Source organism: Doryrhamphus excisus, chromosome 1 (assembly GCF_030265055.1).
Source record: "Doryrhamphus excisus isolate RoL2022-K1 chromosome 1, RoL_Dexc_1.0, whole genome shotgun sequence".
In the NCBI taxonomy this organism is placed as follows: Eukaryota; Metazoa; Chordata; class Actinopteri; order Syngnathiformes; family Syngnathidae; genus Doryrhamphus; species Doryrhamphus excisus.
Genome location: NC_080466.1, coordinates 463366 through 482335, shown reverse-complemented (window position 1 = coordinate 482335; position 18970 = coordinate 463366). Strand labels below are relative to the sequence as shown.

At 42.5% G+C, this 18970-nt stretch overlaps 3 protein-coding genes across 6 annotated transcripts; 2 read left to right on the top strand and 1 right to left on the bottom strand.

Annotated features, from left to right (window-relative positions):
* The first annotated feature begins 260 nt into the window (after positions 1-260).
* Positions 261-11155, top strand: mtmr7b (myotubularin related protein 7b). Of its 2 annotated transcripts, none has more exons than XM_058091654.1 (14): positions 261-559; positions 1770-1895; positions 2263-2425; positions 2576-2733; positions 3742-3870; positions 4239-4373; positions 4463-4595; positions 4700-4809; positions 5443-5568; positions 6278-6327; positions 6552-6752; positions 7595-7729; positions 8587-8713; positions 9283-11155. In XM_058091654.1, exons 1-14 carry the CDS (start codon positions 536-538, stop codon positions 9646-9648), a joined length of 1983 nt encoding a protein of 660 aa, XP_057947637.1. In that variant the 5' UTR covers positions 261-535; the 3' UTR covers positions 9649-11155. The 2 variants fall into 2 exon arrangements, with proteins under 2 accessions (XP_057947637.1, XP_057947638.1); XM_058091655.1 differs by having other exon boundaries at positions 8587-8759; positions 9283-9494.
* A 325-nt stretch (positions 11156-11480) lies between these two features.
* On the bottom strand, positions 11481-15361 carry pmm2 (phosphomannomutase 2). 2 transcript variants are annotated; one of them, XM_058091664.1, is made up of 9 exons: positions 14633-15361; positions 14295-14549; positions 14030-14141; positions 13554-13630; positions 13381-13472; positions 13195-13294; positions 12325-12400; positions 12112-12227; positions 11512-11935 (listed from the first exon to the last, which is right to left on the bottom strand). In XM_058091664.1, the coding sequence occupies exons 2-9, from the start codon at positions 14367-14369 to the stop codon at positions 11831-11833; spliced, it is 753 nt and encodes a 250-aa protein (XP_057947647.1). In that variant the 5' UTR covers positions 14370-14549; positions 14633-15361; the 3' UTR covers positions 11512-11830. The 2 variants fall into 2 exon arrangements, with proteins under 2 accessions (XP_057947648.1, XP_057947647.1); XM_058091665.1 differs by lacking the exons at positions 14295-14549; positions 14633-15361 and adding an exon at positions 13811-13925 and having other exon boundaries at positions 11481-11935; positions 14030-14123.
* hmgb2a (high mobility group box 2a) lies at positions 14685-18779 on the top strand. Of its 2 annotated transcripts, none has more exons than XM_058091667.1 (5): positions 14685-14840; positions 16946-17105; positions 17663-17811; positions 17892-18066; positions 18149-18779. In XM_058091667.1, the coding sequence occupies exons 2-5, from the start codon at positions 16959-16961 to the stop codon at positions 18320-18322; spliced, it is 645 nt and encodes a 214-aa protein (XP_057947650.1). In that variant the 5' UTR covers positions 14685-14840; positions 16946-16958; the 3' UTR covers positions 18323-18779. The 2 variants fall into 2 exon arrangements, with proteins under 2 accessions (XP_057947650.1, XP_057947649.1); XM_058091666.1 differs by lacking the exon at positions 14685-14840 and adding an exon at positions 16061-16228.
* Positions 18780-18970: the final 191 nt, after the last annotated feature.

Below are 18970 nucleotides of genomic sequence, written 5' to 3'. Positions count from 1 at the left end.
CCTGCTCCGGTATCAGGGGCTTTTTTCATTCAAGTTAAAATACTGTAAAAACCTCGAGACTATTAAAACGGTGGTTCACCGTAAATAATGAAAAATACCACACTTTGCCCGTGAAAACGGGAGGGTTGACGAGTATGTCTTGTTGTTGGCGCCACTGCAGAGAATGTCTGTGCTTAGAGTTACATCTTCACCTCGAGAAGAAGACATTTATTTTGAAAGCCATGACCGGATTTGAGTTAAAAGCTGTGGCAGAAATCTAGCGGAGTCATGTTCTGAGTGTTATCATTGCAGCTGCCCATTCAGACAAGTGATAGTGGTTAATGGTTAGCTTGAGTATCGCGAATGCGTGTGCAAGGGCAGGGTTGCTCTTCATTTCGGCATAACCAATCAAATTATTGAAACGAAAGCCATAAAATACATCTCAGGACATTGTCCGAGCAGCAGCCAATGAGAATACACGGCACTTGACCACCGACTGTAAAAGAAGACGCGTTTGGCCACCATTTCTCCATCTCCACCATTTTGGCTGTCAGTGATGGAGCACATCCGGACGCCAAAGGTATTGTTATCTTTACATTTTAACACCCAACAACGTCTTGTCTTAGATACTGGTATGCACGTTATACCATTTGTTTCCCTTGTTTGTTTGTATTTCACCGTCCCAGAACAGACTTGTGACTCATATCTCATACTGCCATGTAAGCTGCCTGTAAAAAAAAGCACAAGCGTCCGACCTCCATCCTTTCGACACCACAGTGCGGACGCTTCTCTGCGCGACGCAAGTGGCTGCCACTAGGGGGCCCCCCAAACACTGACACAATCGCCATTAAAGGCATCGTATCATGCTCATTTCATTTTTATACTGATATTGGATTCAACTGGAGTACCCCAGTACGTTTCTTTGAATAAAACACTCCTAAAACTCCTAAATGTCTTACAGGCAAATCTGAAAAGTTCAGATTCCGCAGCCTTCCCTCTCCGCCTACGCCTACTCTGTTGCGATTGGTCAGGGGTCGTGGGTCGACTCCAGTCTCCCACTCCCAGCCATACCTCAGACCTGCATAGACAGGCAGGCCCTCAACTGTGGTGGTTATTAAGAAACAGAAGAAGAAGTGATATTGCAGATACACTGCTACCTTGGTTTTGGCCTGCCTTTTTAATTCATTCATATACAGTCAATTCATCCATGCCAGGCAACCACAAATATGACATTTTTTATAGAGAATAATGACAGTTTTACATGTAGAAAACATTGTGAAATAATAATGAGGAATAAAATGAATACATGAATATTTACCTTTTATTGATGACTTGTTGAGAAGATGATGAGGAGCATATAGGGAAGAGGGGAGGTGAGAGAGAGGAGGATATCCACACCACAAGCAACTTCTCAACATCTTCCATTATCTGTGATCTCGCTTTTGTTAACACCTTTACCCCTTTCACATCAGCTTCCTTTGTTTCTTATTTCGTGGCCAGGATGGAACTTACTGTTTAACAGAATAGTTTGTGTAACATTCTGATTCGAGTTGCCGAAATAAATGTGCCTTGCAGGATATTGTAGCATTGTGTAGATTAGATTTGGTGATGGGTGTGTGATCCAAGATGGATGAATAACCAAGCAATGCTGAGGGCTTTAGTGATACATGATTCAAACTACGAAAGAGTGAACTATAATATGCAATATTTTGATGATTTTGGAGAAGTGATTAAGGTTTGTGACACTTGACATATGACAATAATACTAATCATTGACTGTGTACTGTAAGGTGGAAAATGTGCATCTCTTGGACCGGTCGATGGGCCAGAGGAAAGCCAGCATTGGGACTCTCTACCTTTCTGCTACACACACCATGTTTATGGAGAAGCACCCTGAGACATGCAAGGAAATCTGGGTAAATGTCTTTTATTTGAATGAGTGTTTTTGCCATGAGCTGCTAGGACTAATCCGTGACCTATTCAAGGTGTAGTGGTTGCTTTGTTGCCAAGCCTATCTTACTCTTAACAGGTTGGACTCCAAAAATGTCCCTCCATCCAAACACAAGTCATGATAGTTGAAAAAAACACTCCAAGACAATTTCAATTTGCATCATAGTAGATATCATCAAAATTAGGAACCACTCCAGCTACTGAGCCATGTCACCCTGTAGAATAAGTGGAATAATAAGCAATGAAAATGACAGAAAATATGAACTGGTGAAGCATTCACACACATAAAATGATGATATTAATAAACAAAACAAATGTGTGTGCATGTTTCAGATATTGCACAGCATGGTGAGTAGTGTGGAGAGGTTGCCCACCACCCCTGCAGGTAGCCACCTTATCCTGCATTGCAAAGACTTCAGGATCTTTCAGCTTCTCATCCCGCAGGAGAAAGACTGTTTCGATATTCATACCTCGTTGTTGAGGTTGTCACGACCAGGTTTGTGCCTATGTGTTGCTTTTACAGAATGTCTTTTACTTACCATATTATTTTATTCAGAATTAAAAGGATGAAATGTTTCTTTGTCATTCACACATGAGACACGTGGAACAAAACAGGAGCAAAATAGGGAATGTGCTCTCGTTTCAGAAAAGTACAGTGAGCTATACTGTCTGTCCTTCAATCCCAATGTGAACAAGGAAGAGAGAGAAGAGTCATGGAACTTCATAGACCTCATGGCCGACTACAAAAGAATGGGTGTTCCAAATAACCTCTGGGTCGCTACAGCAGCCAACAGAGAATACAGGGTTAGTTGCTCTGTGTCTTGGCATTTACACCAACATCTCCGAGAATGTCTAAAGTTATACGCTTAGCCCATTTTCTCAAATGAGCAGCTACAACCAATACCCCCAAAAATAAGCAATTAGCTAAAAATGTCATCCAATACTTCTCTACAAGAGAGGAGAAATATGATCTCAGGGAAGAAGTACATTTGAAACACTTCTATGCTAGGACTACGTTATGCTAGCCATAGCATTTCAGTATGTGGAATCAAACTATGGAATGGATTGAGTAAGGAAATCAAACAATGCACAACGATGAGCCAATTCAAGAAACAATACAAGCAGTTGATGTTTGCTAAATACAAGGATGAAGAGTCTTGAACCAGTCATGATGTGCTATATATATCACTATATTGACACGCACTATGGTACACATTATGGCATTGGATGCTCATATCACCTAGTACTTTGGTACGAGGTGCATTATTAAAAAAAACAAAAAAAAACCTTAAACTGTATTATGGAAAGCAGGAAGTGAACAAATGTAACAGTTACTGATTGTAAAAGTACCAGATGGAGGGGTAGGATTTAATAAGCTTTGCTTCTTCCTACTCCTTTTGGACATGTGGAACTGGGAACTGATTATGGGATGCACTCAATTGGAATCTGATGCACGTTGAAATGAAATAAAACCATTACCATTACCATTACAACTGCCTTGTCTCATGAGCTGAGTGATGCCTCTAGCTGTTGGGATACAGGTGGCACATTCTCTTGTCTGTAATGCTAACAGTGTTATAATGTTTGAAATATTCATTCATTAGATTACCGTAACGGCATTACGCCTTTACTCTCAACACTGAACCAAAATACTTGAAACACAACTCCGTCTGCAGTATTCTATTTATTCTGACCAACCAATTTCCCATTTTGCAAATGCATTATAGTAACATCACAATGAGATCATAAATACTGTACATTTAGTTTTGCATTGTTTATGCCAATACGTGTATACTGTATGTCTCTTCCCAGATATGTGAAACATACCCGTCAGAGCTGTTTGTTCCAAAGTCTGCCACACCGGCCGTCATTGTGGGCAGCTCACGGTTCAGGAGCCGAGGACGATTTCCTGCTCTGACATACTTTCACCAGGACACACTGGTCAGTATTTCACACACACATGGTATGCTTTGTTTGTTTGTTTGTTTCAGACATTATCAGTAAGTTACGTTATATGTTACATGCTTCATTTCGGTCAAAGATATGTAGCATTTGCTTAAATGTGTAAAATTTTTTTTACGATTATTGACGATGAGCGATGATCTCTTCCATAATGGCGTAGATGGCGCATGTTCAATATTTGTCCAGCTCCTTGTTGCCTTTTATAAGGGCTTTGGCTTGCCCCAGTCCTGCATTGAACTTGATGTAGCGCATCGCCTTGAATTTTTCCCTGCTTTCTTAAGTTGTGTGCTTTCTTGCCGATGTCGACGACATATATGGTATTGATGTGAAGTTTTGTTGCCCTTTAGGCAGCGGTGTGCAGGTGTAGTCAGCCGCTGTCAGGCTTCAGTGGACGCTGTCAGGAGGATGAGAGGATGCTGCAGGCTGTGATGAAATCCAATCCTGGATGTGACTACATTTATGTGGTGGATACAAGGCCCAAAGTAACACACCCGTCACTCACACAAGCACTGTTTCAGAGAGGAAGCGCTACACCAATGCAACTGCAATGCAAATCTATAAATGTGTCCAGATAAATGCCATGGCCAATAGAGCTGCTGGTAAAGGATATGAGAACGAGGACCACTACACCAACATCAAGCTGCACTTCATTGGCATAGAAAACATTCATGTGATGAGAAACAGCCAGCAGAAAATTATTGATGGTAAATATGACTATGTGTCCATTTCAATGACAAAGAGGAACTACTGTATTTGCTAATATGTTGCTGTGCTTGTCTGTGTGTACATTTTCCTCTACCTTAATCAGTGACTGAAAAGCGATCTCCATCAATGACTGACTTCCTTTGGGGTCTGGAAAACTCTGGTTGGCTGAAACACATTAAAGCTGTTCTGGATGCAGGCGTCTTCATCGCTAGGGTATATTCAGTCGCTCGAACACATACATACGGTATAGTATATATACAAGGGATGGTACGGTATACAGTACTGTTCGGACCACCCTGCACAGGACAGTCCACCCTGACGGAATGCGTTTTTTGATTTGATGAAAAATCATCACCCTGTTCAAACTCTTGTTGTTGCACTTGCACCCTCCTAAAGAGAAACATTGTAAATAGTTCATAGTACAATACACTGACTTACATTGGGTTGTTTGTACAATATGTAATGTACACATCAAAGTGGCCCCCACGTCCTGCTATGTCGATATTTTTATTTATTTATTGGAGAATGTGAGTATTTATTGGAGAATTCATTTATTGGAGAGAGAGGCCAAAAATGGAGGTACTGACTGTACAATGGGTTACCTGTACCGTTAGACCAGGGGTCGGCAACCTTTCCTTTCAAAAGAGCCATTTTCCCCTCTCGCTCACTAAAATAGACTGGAGCCGCAAAACATAATTCAAAAACAGTATCTTATAAACTTTCAAAAGAGTGAAAATGACAGCATATCATATATGACACTTCCAACCTAAATTAAGGTAGTGCGTCCTATATTGTTACGTGAAGTGCTACTTTGGACATGCTTTTACGACGTCTGTCTGTTTGCAGGCAGTTGCTGATGAAGGGGTCAGTGTGTTGGTGCACTGCTCAGATGGCTGGGACCGCACAGCCCAGGCCTGCTCTGTAGCCAGTCTCCTGCTGGACCCGTTCTACCGTACCATCAAAGGACTGATGGTAACACACCTTGTCACTTCTCTCTTTAGACCTTGGTACTCCCAGGGGTTTAGAGCTAAGGGGTGGCTACTTGCTACCCAGGATGTTTTCCAGGTAGCAGCAAGCTAATGTGCATACAAAAAATGTCCTATCAATATTTACATAGAATATTGTAGAATAATTATGATTATGGTGTTTAAAATTCTACTGGTTATAAATTCACAGTGTAATGTCTAGAACAGTATGTAGTCAAATGCTATTGGGTGTAAATAGCAGTGTAGATAAATATTGAAGTAGTACATATACGTATGTATGTACATACATAAAGGTCAGCCTGTGGGGGCGAGGGTGTGTGTTGAAACTACTTTTGTGTGTTTTGGCGAACACTGCTCTGTACTCTGTATCGCCTCCCCAGTTTGGGGGTGAGTTGTGAGCAGTCCGCAGAGATGTTGCCTACCCTCTTCTTGGCTTTGGACCGTTCCTCTATGGAATGCAGGCTGGTCCTGATGGTTTTCTCTGTGGACCAGTTTGGTAGCTGAGCCAAACCAAGTCAGTTTATGTATAATTGTTTTTGATCCCTTTCTGCAACCCTCCTCCTTCCATTACTGGTGGGACTGTTAGTGGAGCTGGTAACAATGAACTTTGTTCAGTCCCGCCTGCATGATGTACCACATGTGTGCATGATGTATTTTTATATTAACACAATGTATTTTTCTCTCGTGTACTGTAGGTACTAATAGAAAGAGACTGGATTTCCTTTGGTCACAAGTTCTCCCACAGGTCTGTAATTGTTACAAGCTCGAACTGAGTACAAAACGTTGCTGCATTGACGTCAGTATTATAAACGCCAAAGAAGGCAATCTTGACTTTTGCATAATGAATGATGGTATCATGTGCCTTGGAATTGCCTTGAAGTCTTGTTCAGGCTCTGTCTGGATCTATCCTTTCTTTTACTGGGTATACAGAATGTACTTTCTGATTATTGAATCCTTTTGTCTGTGTAGGTATGCCCACCTGGACGGTGATCCTAAAGAGGTGTCCCCGGTCATTGATCAGTTCTTGGAGTGTGTGTGGCAGCTGTCTGAGCAGTTCCCATGTGCCTTTGAGTTTAACGAGTGCTTCCTTATTGCCGTACACACCCACGTCTACTCCTGCCAGTACGGGACCTTCCTCGGCAACTGTCAGAAGGAACGTAAGGATATGAGGTAGAAATACACTGCACACACAGTACCGTGACACTTCTTGAGTAGCTACGATTCAACCTGTAGTTTTACGTGCCTAAGAAGGTCTCTGCTCGTGAGATAGCCCTGTCCAAAAATGCTGGTATTGCTTTGTAAAGGTTTCGGTTGGTTACAACTCATCTGTATGTGATTCTTTTCAAAATGTAGTCTAAGGGAAAACAGCAGTATGGACACTGGGAAGTACGGTAATCCCTCGTTTATGGCAGATCATTGGTTCCAGGCCCGACCGTGATGAGTGAATTTCCACAAAGTAGATTCTTTATACTTACCGTATACTTAAGTATTAATATTTAATACTTAATGTAGGCAAATATACATACAATTTGCTTAAGTATGGATATTTTCTGACTAATAATAGATTGTGTTCAACCACAAAACAGCTGATTTATTCATATATTTCCGAAAAAACGCAATAGAGGGGAAATACCAAATTCAAACCGTAATGGTAGAAATGGACAGCCATGTAATCATCCAATTTCACAGTTATCAGACTTCACGAATGGCTTCACGAATCCTTTGGCTCTCTGAAGGTTTGGTTGTAGTTAAGGCGTGGCACTAGCTTTGATGGGAACTGTAGTAGAAGCACGTAGGATTGTCATTGTTTTACAGTCTCAGAGGATTCATTTTGTGCGATTTTGTGGATTAGTCTTGCTAGTTTAAGTCAAATGGAAGCATATTTTATATGGATAAAACATTTCAACACGAGGAATTCATTTCACACGTCTGTCTCCAATGCAGTCAAATAAATACAGCATCTTTAGATATTACTGTCATTTGCTTAATGATCTGTTTTGTGTTGGAAACAGGCTTGAAGAACGGAGTCACTGTGTGTGGCCTCAGCTGTGGAAGGACAGAGCAGACTTCATGAATCCTTTGTACAAGGCTGACCTCAGTCAATGTCAAGGCGTCTTGAGACCCAACACCACCCCCTACTGCTTCAAGTTAGTCACTGCAGCATCACTCACTGCTGTTGTCTCATTCATTCATTTTCTACCGCTTATCCTCACAAGGGTCGCGGGGTGCTGGAGCCTATCCCAGCTGTCTTCGGGCCAGAGGCGGGGTACACCCTGGACTGGTGGCCAGCCAATCACGGGGCACATATAGACAAACAACCATTCACACTCACATTCATACCTATGGACAATTTGGAGTCATAAATTAACCTAGCATGTGTTTGGAATGTGGGAGTAAGCCGGAGTACCCGGAGAAAACCCACACATGAACATGAACATGCAAACTCCACACAGAGATGGCCGAGGGTGGAATCGAACTACGGTCTCCTAGCTGTGTGATCTGCGCGCTAACAACTCGGCCGCCGAGCAGCCCGCTGTTCTCTCAATGAGAATCATTCTGTCCTCATGGACCTATATTCATTCACATGTATTCATATTTGCCTATATTCATTCACATGTATTCATATTTGCCTATATTCATTCACATGTATTCATATTTGCCTATATTCATTCACATGTATTCATATTTGCCTATATTCATTCACATGTATTCATATTTGCCTATATTCATTCACATGTATTCATATTTGCCAGTGCAGTGGAACCTTAGCATCATTAATGCTTTGCACTTTAACCGAAACGTACGTACGTCTTTTTATGCAATAAGAAATCATGGATAATCATGTTATGAATACGCTGCGTGTTATTAACACACAGTCTATTCATAACATGACATGATGTGTGCCATATTGTATGCTAACCGAAAAATGTACTCAAACCAAGGCAAAATTTAACCGCGGCGCATGCTAACCAAGGTTCCACATTTTTCCTCTACTTTTGTCAAGAATGTGGAAGGAACTCTACAACCATGTGGAGCGGTCCACATCCCCTCGCCAGTCACCTGCTGACTTCCTGACTGCTGTGAGGGCGGAGTCCCAGCAGCTGGAGGAGGAACTGACCAATCACCAGGAGGTACCACCAGGAGGAACCGCTCACCACCACCCGGGCTCCAGACAAGGCATACAAAAACACTTACGGCACCACTATAAAGCTTTCTTTTCATCTTTGGCTTACATCTTCTTTCAACTGAAGGTCCATGGTATGTTTTACGGTTGGTGACCAAATGTCCTGCCATCCCAGGTTTCTTTACTTCTTTAGAAAGTGATGAAAATGTCTCGGTTTTCATCCTTTGTCATGAAATTGTCTGGCCTTAAGGCACTCTTCTGCATGTGATGTAATCCCTGTGAGGCTGCCACTGAGCGGCTTTTTGAATTAGTGTTGCCAAGAAAAAGCAAAATTTACACACCGAGTTCATCCTCTGATTCCTGGGAATGATAAGGCGTCGTAAACCTCCAGTATCATTGGAGTACTGTACCCTGGACCCGAGTGTCCTGGTTTTTGCTCATCAAAATATGGTCACCCTATTTTATGCAGATACTCCTTTCCAAATACACATTGTATGTGATTAGGACGTACTGTTAGATGATCCCAACCACATTGGACCAAATGAAAAGTGAATGTAGGTGTGCTCCCTCTTGCAGAGGATAGCTGCGCTGACAGGGAAGCCAATCATGTGGGTGAAAACCGAGGTTAAAAGGAGGATCCTGCCCGTGCAGCAGAGACACTGTGGGCCGGACCCCCCCACAGCATACAAAGTCCCAGTCCCTACCCCCGCACAGGACCACGGCACCCTTGAAGCAGTAAGTGGGAAAACTAAGAAGAAGTACCCAACTCTGCCTCTAGGTCAGCCCCTCAGCGGCGATGACCTCTCCCACTGGAGCGACACAGAATCGGGTGTGGCTGATCTCAGCTCATCGAGTGCTGGGGATGAATGCCAGGAGACCCAGGTAGACTTCACCGCCACTGGCATAAACCTCTTCAAACACCTCCATCAAAGAAGCTTATGAAATAGTTTCCCCCGAAGAAAAAAAAGATTTTTTATTTACTTCAAACCTTGACTTGACTCACCTGGCAGCTTGGTGGTCCTGGGCTAAGGTCATCAGGGTCTCATCCCTTCAGCCTGGTTGGTCTAGGACAGTCTGGGGTGAGCGACACCAGCCCTGGGGGGGCGGACAAGCACTGGTGAAGAGGACCTCTGTCTCCTGAGGACCACAGGGACTTGGGAGCCTACCTTCATATTTCACACCACAAAGGCTTTTATAAAGTGTTTTTGTGGTGCTCGTCTTTACTGTGGGCCACTACATGTGTCGTGTAAGCTGACAAATAGGGTCAAATACAAACCTTGATTTTTCAAAGATATTTGAAGTGACGGCTGGGATAGGCTCCAGCATCGTCGTGAGGATAAGCGGTACAGAAAATGGATGGAAAACCTAACCTACAAAAAGATCCCCAGTAGCTTCTGTCTTCATGGTGTCATCACAGAGTCGAGTTCATACAAAGCCTGCTTTAGTGGATAAATACATTTCTTACCTAAAAAGTGAAACGTCCAATATCCATGTAGAGTTGACTTTTCTTACCATCCCTGCTGTCATAATGCTATTTGGCCGAGTGGAATCATGCCACTGTACTCTCTTGAATAATGTAAGGCAGGGCCTTACATTATGTTTACGTCAAAGACTTGTTGTGCAATATAATTGACTATTTATTCATTGTGTTCCAAGGAACACTTGACTTTTTGATGCTTTTCAGGCTGGTGGGAAGATTAGTTAGAAGTTTATGCTGCTTCACTGCAGGGGGGGCAGGCGGTAAAAAAACCAAACACTGCAACAAATGAATGGTATTTCCAAGATGCTAGAATCAGCTTTCCAGCATTGTTGTCATGTTTGGAGCAGACAGAAGATTTCATACATCTATTGCTAAACATACACTTGACATTTGAAGTTAGGTAGGACTGAGAGATGAGAGGAACAGCTGATAGCATTTTGTTATAGTTTACACGTCTGTGATGTGAAGTGGTGTGTATTCTGTATCCGTATCTGTTGATGTTAAAATGCTGAATCAATAAATGCCATCATTGAGGTTACAATAAGAGTAAACATTCTTACTTTCACTTTACATTGATGAGTGAAAGCGCCATTATGGGCTTCAATGGATGCTGCTGGTTTGCTCTCAAAACTAAAATACTACTAGAAACTGTAAAAAGCCTTCTTCAGCTGTAAAACTGTTGCTGTGGAGTTTCCCTATTTATGTCCCGAGTGGGTGTGGGTTTCAAATTCATAATGAATGTGATGTACAATCCATTTCACATCTGTACTACTGGCAAAAAATAAATGAAAAAAGGACATGAAGGAAAATGGGAGGCCTGTGGCGCACGCACAGCACACTAGCTAGCTGCTTGTGCTCAATTGGAACACTAACATGAATACATTTTTAACACATTTCAAAATTCTAATTGACATTTTAAGATCATTTAAAGACATTTTAAGGCCTTAAATTCAAAAGATTGTATTTTAGACCCCACAGATACCCTGATTATGTCTTCCAAGCAGCAGTGCGCCAAAGAATCAACATAAAAGCTCAGAAAGGACCAATATTGGTAGGCTGGACTGTGGCGACCATCATTAAGGATAAAAATAATTGAATGTGAGAAGGGCTCCTCGGCGGACGAGTGGTTAGCGCGCAGGCCTCACAGATAGGAGACCCGAGTTCTCCCCGTGCATGCGTGGATTTTCTCCCTCCCACATTCCAAAAATTTGGAGCCGTTAACTGTGCCCTAGGATTGGCTGGCGGCCAGTCTGGGGTGTGCCCCGCCGCTTGCCCGAAGGCAGCTGGGATGGGCTCCAGCACCCCCGCAAACTTCGTGAGGATAAGCAGAAAATGAATGAATGTGAGAGGGGGTCATGTATTCGGTGCGCTGTCACAATGAGATCTGGGGTGGAGAAGAGGAGGTTACCCTTCCAGACTAGCCTGGGACATTATTTCAATATGGTAGAAAGGCCTGCAAGACAGCCACAAGGATAAAAGTAAGGACTTTTTATTTTTTTCCATTCAACTCGTTGATGACCCAAGGACTGCCTGTACTTCAAACGGTGGAATATTTTCATAATCACGTTTTAGGGCATCTTTTCATCAATAACCCTAACCTCAAAGATATAGCCGCCATACATGCCATACGTCACAGCTTCTCCTTTATGAAAGGAAAAGCTGCTGGCAAAGCTGTTGTGTTTCCTCTGGACTGGAGACTGCATGTCCGACGGTGCGAGGGTCACTGTAGATCTCATGGTCATTTCCTCCCTAAGGAGATGATGTGAATGGAAGCACAAGTTAGGAGCTCAGTGTCTTCCTCCTTTAGCAATGTAGTGCCATCACTTGTACACCTCATTTATCTGTGGCGTCTTTGTCAAACCCCTCCCACCCAAAAATAAAGAATCGATGTCTGAAGTAATCCGAAAAAGAGCAAGCGTACTCACGGGTTTAGTCTTGTCACCAAAGAAGTGAATGGTTGAATAGTTGTCACCCTCAAAGAACCCCAGGCAGTATCTTTTATCCCAACCATCAGGGAAGACGTCAAAGCTGATCTGCCCTCCTGTCGAGTCAGCAAAAACATGGCATTGACCTCATTTTAAATTACACAAAAACGGAGCCAGATCTGGAACTTATGGCATCGACCTGTTATGACTCACCGATTGAAAAGGACAATCCTTTTCCTTTGAACTGTTCCTTTAAAGCACACACAAACTTCTCCCGGATTTTTTCTTTCTGATGGCACCACAAAAACACAAAAGATGTACGTTTTGGAGGGTGTTTGGATGTGGGTACTAACATGACTTGAATGTTGCTCACAGAAAAAGTAAGTGCAGTGGAACCTTGGTTAGCATCATGAATCCCTTTCAGAAGGTCCGACACTAACCAAAACCTACTCTAACCAGAAAGAGAAAGTTTCGGTGTATCCTTTACTGCTCTTTGGTAATTATGTGTGTGTGCATGCACAAAAATGTCCTTACAATGCATAACCTTCTGCACGCAACCCTCCTCCATGCTCTCTGCTTTGTCCTTCCTCTGCCAAGCTCTTTTCAAATGCACTTTTGCCACCTTGTGGCCGTTTTTAATGGCTTAGAAATTGCTATGAGGTCAAATACATTAGTGAAGAGTTGAGTCGTCACTTCTTTTTGCCTCACGCACAAAAAACAAATCAATATTAAAGACACAAATATGTTGGGATCGGCCGTTCGAGTTTATAAAAATGTATAACCACGGCTTCCATATTGAATGAGTTAACGTGACAAGACTATATCGTACACTGACCAAAAATGGATGCAAACCAAGGCAGATGTTTTCAATTTGAGTCATTCACTCTGAAATTCCCCACCACCGTCATGTTACCATGAAATACCGGAAGCTACAACTCCATTTTATTCTCCTGGCACTGAAAGTGTCAACTGCTTCTTCTAAACTAGAATCTAGAAAGTCCAAAGGCCAGACACCCGCTTTGCCAATGACGTTTGTGTGGTGTCTTGACAAACTCCTGTGTTTGAGTGCAGGCGGTGCGCTACCTGGTCTAGCTCATAGAACTCTTTTCTTTCTTCCAGGCTGCAACTGCGCCCAACCGGGGAAACGTTCAACATGCCGTTACGAAATTCAATAAATGTGCCCCTGTAAGAATTACACAAGAGAATTCATCTCAAGCAACTCTTTAAGACATCAAGGAACCACACCAAGTGGAGGAGTGAAATACCCACCTCTTTTTGGGCAGTTTAATGTTGGCCATGTATTTGAGACAGAAGTTGATGAAATCTTGTAGCAGTTCTTCTCCCATGTGGGCCTGGATGGACTGGAAACAACACACAAACATGAAGGACCTGTCAGGAAACTTGTAGTGAACATCTGAATGGTGGTGGAGACCATGTCTTACCTGCACGGAAAGCAACTTCCCATCCTTATAGGCTACCAGACCGTTCTCTGCAAACACGTAGTCCACCTTGTGGATGACTGCATGTACACAAAGCAAAGAGTCACCAACTCGTGTACAGCAATGGCCAGTGTAAAATGGCTGGGTTAGCTTAGCTTAGCTTAGCTTAGCAGACTAGCAGGGCTGTATGAGTTGTGTTTCAGGTCATGGAACAACTGACTTTGTGCAAGTTGCGTGTGAAATAAGCAAAATGACATTACTGCTAGATGGATCATATTTCTCCGCAGGTGGTATCGGCAAATTCCGACACATGAATTCCACCCGTATCAGCACTGGCTGTTCATCCTGGATCCGACGGCAGCCATCCCCATTGCACTGCAAGCCGTGAAGCAATGGCTGACTAGTGGACTACTAAAAGACCCTTAGCACCTCCTGCTGACCAAGCAAAGTAGTGAAAATAAAACAAATGCATGTCTTACTATCGTCACCGAGTTGCTCTTTGATTTTACAGAGGTCGGACCCTCCGACCACTCCAACACGAACCCGAGTCTTCAACGTCTCAATAAACGCAGCCATCCCGGCAGTTATAGGCTGGAAAAGTGATAAAGGTCAATAATAAATTTAATTAAAAAACATAAAACAATAAATAAAATGTAAAAAATTATCCAGCTAAAATGAATAACATTTCCATACCCCGGCGACTTCCTGACACCCTTTTCATACAGAACACTGATTCATTCTTACCTGCCTGGGAGCCGTCAGAGTGCCGTCAACATCAAAGAGACAAAGCGTCTTGGAGTCGACGGTTATTTCTCCCATCTTGTCCCGGAGCTCTCACCTCAGCACAGAACACAGACTACACCTAATCTTTGTTTCTTCTGTGGCCAAGGGTCCCGGTTTGTGTCTGGCTTTTCGCTACCAAAATCCCTGTCGTCCAGAGCATTTCTACGGAAGTCTTCTTTGGCTGCCCACTGCCCACACTGCTGTGTGTCACCGCGTCTACGGCAAACCCAATGGGACAAACCATATCACCGAAACCCGATTGCCTCTGAGGCTCCGTCCCAATTCGTGTACTTACATACTTTTAAGTGCACGAGCGTGTTCCACACGGAAGTACAACAAAACGCTGGGCACTGAAAGCGCCCAAACTGTGAGATTGCAGAGTTTGACATCAATCACACTCAGTCATCGCCATTTTGGATACGTAGCGAAAAGGGTTTTTTTTGTTGTTTTTAAAGAAGAGACGGGGACAAAGGAAACGCGGATAAATATTGTAATCGTCATTTCCGGGTAAGTGCTCAACAGGACAGCAATCGACTTGGGACGACACTACACCTCTGGAACACAGTTAGCAGTTTACATATAAGCTTGTTTAAATCCGTTTGGTAATTACTGATAGCTGGTTCTACTCTAAATATATTAATTTGTTCGAGGGATGCCACTTCCTGGAGTGTGATACTTTTGCAATTGTGTATTACATTTGCTCAGGAAATACCCACAGAAAGTGAATTTCCAATACGCGATAAATAGCAAAGACAAAACTAATAGTAAGCGAATTAAGCTTAAACACATTTGACTAACGATCCCGTATAAAGAGAAGAATGCCTCTACGATCAGCATATTGAGTGGTCAAATGTTATACCCTACTTTGAAGTAACCGCATACGCAAATGTGTTTTGTCACAGACGGCGTACCGTCGTTCCCTCCCCCAAAATGGCGGCCGAAGTACGCACGCGCAGTTTGGGTTTGCTGGTAGCATTAGTTCCACGTAAGTCTCATGGCAGGTTGTTGTCGATGCCTAAACACCAAGGACGCCAGATAGATGAGACTGGGTACTACAATTTCACTTCCGTAGCACGATCTGCGCGGAAATCAGTTTGTTTCTCAAACATAAACTTTATGACATACCCACCTAGGAACTAAATCCAATACTCAGCACTTCCAGTGAGCATTCACAACATAAAAAACATTACGAGGGTCCCAAAGGAAGGCCACTCCGATGGACAGTGAAAAAAAATTATTCTTAGGGAAAATAAACAGCTCTATTTCATGTTAAATGAGTTAGGGGCTTATCAGTGCAGCAAATGAATGATCCGAAACATTGTTGACTGAATATGATACCTTAAAAATATAGTACTGGCTCAACAATCACAGATTGAGCACACTATGTTTTTGGTCAATTGGTTGTCACCCCTACTGCAATGAAATACATAGAAAAACTTACATGAGTTACTGTTATGTTATTAATATTATATGTCTGTCTGGTAATCATTTTTAGTAGACTCCCAAGCACTGAAGAACGGTTATCTGGCGCTATTGTATCGGAGTCAAGTCTACAGAACAAACGCTCGAAACAACCTAATTTTAACTTTAAACGACAAACAAACATTTCGCGCCATGTGTTTAAAACCCCTTACCCTGATGAACCAATCAATGCACAGACAAGCCAAAAAAACTTGATGTTTTCGTTTCTTCCGTTGTGACCAATCACAAAGTGTCTTTCTGTCCCTTGCTCTGCTTTCAAATTGAACTAATCGCATTTGACCAATCAGCTCTTGGTAGGCGGAGTTGTGGCCATACTTGTAAGCAAGTTAGTGCGGCGTTGCAGACTTGTGCTAGTAAAACCGCTAAGCGTTGTGCTCGGTTCAGTCCGCCACAGTTTGAGTCCCCGCTTACATGTAAGTTCACTGTTTTGCCGTCTCTTTATATTTATTGTTACGCGTTGTTGTAAAGGGCTTATGGGTCGTCGTTAATCCTCTTTGTTGCTATGGTTTATAGTATAGTATAATATAGTATACCAACCGATATTTCCAAATATAAGTTTTTTTGTCAACATAAATATTTAATGTGTGTACTTTAATACGAATGTTTTCTGAACTTAATATGTATAGTCTGTCACAAACGGCGCTGACTGTGGACTTCTTGGTAAACAACATGAAGCTCAAACGCCATTTGGTTCACCGCGTAGGCCTTTGTACAATGGCAGGGCGCTCAACTTTTAAAATAGAACTAACTAAATGGACGTTGCCCTCACGTTCACGACTATAAGTATTTGCTAGGTTTAAAGCCTTAAATATCGTCGTTTTAGGGGGAAGCCAGGGCTCTTCCGTCACTTTGTTAAACAAGTTTGTACTGGTAGTTTAGGCGGGAAGATACAAAATGGAGTCGCGTCTTTTTGTCCCCCCCAAGGCAGAAAGCCGATTAGAGAGTCATCAAACATCTTTCAGTCTCGCTATGCTCCATCTGTGTTACGGAAAGCTTGTTCAACACTAGTTACGTTTTTAAACACATACATATAATAACCATAGCTTCGTTTTAATAACAGTTTAGAGTTTTTTCACAAGTGGATCGTCTGAACGTTTGTTCTGTGTTTTTGCATTTGGTAACACCTCTAGATAAAACGCAGCAATGACAAAGGATCCAAATAAGCCCAGAGGGAAAACCTCATCGTATGCCTTCTTTGTGGCAACCTGTCGTGAGGAGCACAAGAAGAAACACCCAGGAACCAGTGTGGGCTTTGCAGAGTTTTCAAAGAAGTGCTCAGAAAGATGGAAGGTAATTTACAAAGTCTAACTGTCTCCTGATGCAATATTTCTATAAATGTCACATTTATATCCACCCTTGCCTATTTTCAACTACTTATGCTAAAATTAACACATGTAACGCCAGTGTTACTTAATTCATACTATAATTAGGAATTACAGCCTGAATACACAATTTATATTTAGAGAATGCTCATGTTGTTGTTGCCTTTTGAGTGGTAGTAATCTCCTTTGAGACAATGTGCACATTTTATATTAGTATTAACATTTTACATTTGAACTCATGACATATCAACAAAAGTGGAAACATACAATATGTACCTTCTGCCATCCAGTGGAAGAACTTGTAATGATTCTGCCTTTCACAGTTTATTTCTGGCATAAATGTACGTTTACAGTGAACATCCGGCCAATTAAATGGAATTGGGTTTGATCTTATGGCACGGTGGGTACCACTGCTGTACAACATTCCTTGCCACCCACTGCTGGATGCATGCAAAATGGCAATTTTAAAAATGTTTTGTATATTAACATGCTTGGAGACCAAGCTGATGAGCTGTTCCTGTGCAGACAATGTCTGGCAAAGAGAAGCAGAAGTTTGAGGAGATGGCAAAGAACGACAAGATCCGATATGATCGAGAGATGAAGTCCTACGTCCCTCCTAAAGGTGCTAAAAAAGGAAAGAAGAAGAAGGATCCCAATGCCCCCAAAAGGCCACCGTAAGTGTGTGGGGGGAATATCTTGGTTCTGTTGTAAATTATACTTTTGGGGCACTAAAGCGTCTCCCCCTTCTCTATAGCTCTGCCTTCTTTGTCTTCTGCTCGGACCACCGCCCAAAGATCAAGGAGGACCACCCTGGTATTTCCATTGGTGACATTGCCAAGAAGCTTGGTGAGCTGTGGGCTACACAGAGTGCCAAAGACAAGGCTCCATATGAGGCTAAAGCTGCCAAACTGAAGGAGAAGTATGAGAAGGTGAGTTTTTTTGTTTTCAAGTTGTTGTACCCCATTCTCCCCACTTTATTAACCACCACGTTATTGCTCCACCATGTCTCAGGATGTTGCCGCTTACAGAGCGACAGGTGGCTCAGGGAAGACTGATGCTGGAAAGAAGAGCGGCCCTGGCAGGCCTAAAAAAGCACAGCCAGTTGATGATGACGACGACGACGATGATGAGGAGGATGAAGATGAGGAAGATGATGAAGAGGATGACGACGAAGATGACGATTAAGCGGTTTTGGATGTGATGTTTGTAATGCATTAAGCTAAGTTCTTTTGTTGTGTGCATATTCAAACCGTATAACCTGCTGTCCCTGTTGGTCAGTCTCTATGGGTGAGCAGACCTGTATTCCTCATCAAATTCAGGGATTTAGTTTCTCAAATAGTCCCCGTAATTTCTTAAACTTTTTTTGTCTTTAGATTCTTGTTGCTATATTAAAACAACAACTTTTGATTCAGTGTACCTGATTTCTATTACAGAGGACCTGGTCTGGACAGCAGTATAGCAGCAAGCCTTTAAAGAGATGTTTTGCTTCTCTGAGCACTGCTTAGTTATGTTTAGTGGTGCTGATTGTTCACTGTCATTTGACTAGCAGATGTCTTGTTTGATTGAAAATGCAGCCATTTTAATGTTAAAACTTTCATGTAGAACACTTTTTTTGTAATAAAAAAAATTGTATATTGCTGAATCAGGTGTGGTTGGCGCAGTCCTTCCCATGTATGGAAATGAAGCACATTCTCCCGTTTTGCACTGCATTTACCACGCTCTACTTGAGTGGTTTTACTTGCGTGCTAATATGAAATGTGCATTTGGGGATGGATAGTGTGATGCATCTTATAAAGGGAAGCTGCTAATGGCGGCATAACACGTACTCCTGCA

Excerpts from the sequence above, each read along its gene's own strand:
- mtmr7b (XM_058091654.1), top strand. The coding sequence starts at position 536 with ATGGAGCACATCCGGACGCCAAAG. Across the intron at positions 2,426-2,575 it reads GTTGAGGTTGTCACGACCAG|AAAAGTACAGTGAGCTATAC; the intron begins GTTTGTGCCTAT and ends CTCTCGTTTCAG. Across the intron at positions 6,328-6,551 it reads GGTCACAAGTTCTCCCACAG|GTATGCCCACCTGGACGGTG; the intron begins GTCTGTAATTGT and ends TTGTCTGTGTAG.
- pmm2 (XM_058091664.1), bottom strand. The coding sequence starts at position 14,369 with ATGGGAGAAATAACCGTCGACTCCAAGACGCTTTGTCTCTTTGATGTT. Across the intron at positions 13,631-14,029 it reads AGAGCAACTCGGTGACGATA|TCATCCACAAGGTGGACTAC; the intron begins GTAAGACATGCA and ends GTGTACATGCAG. Across the intron at positions 11,936-12,111 it reads TTGGTGACAAGACTAAACCC|GGAGGAAATGACCATGAGAT; the intron begins GTGAGTACGCTT and ends TCATCTCCTTAG.
- hmgb2a (XM_058091667.1), top strand. The coding sequence starts at position 16,959 with ATGACAAAGGATCCAAATAAGCCCAGAGGGAAAACCTCATCGTATGCC. Across the intron at positions 17,106-17,662 it reads AGTGCTCAGAAAGATGGAAG|ACAATGTCTGGCAAAGAGAA; the intron begins GTAATTTACAAA and ends GTTCCTGTGCAG. Across the intron at positions 17,812-17,891 it reads AATGCCCCCAAAAGGCCACC|CTCTGCCTTCTTTGTCTTCT; the intron begins GTAAGTGTGTGG and ends CCTTCTCTATAG.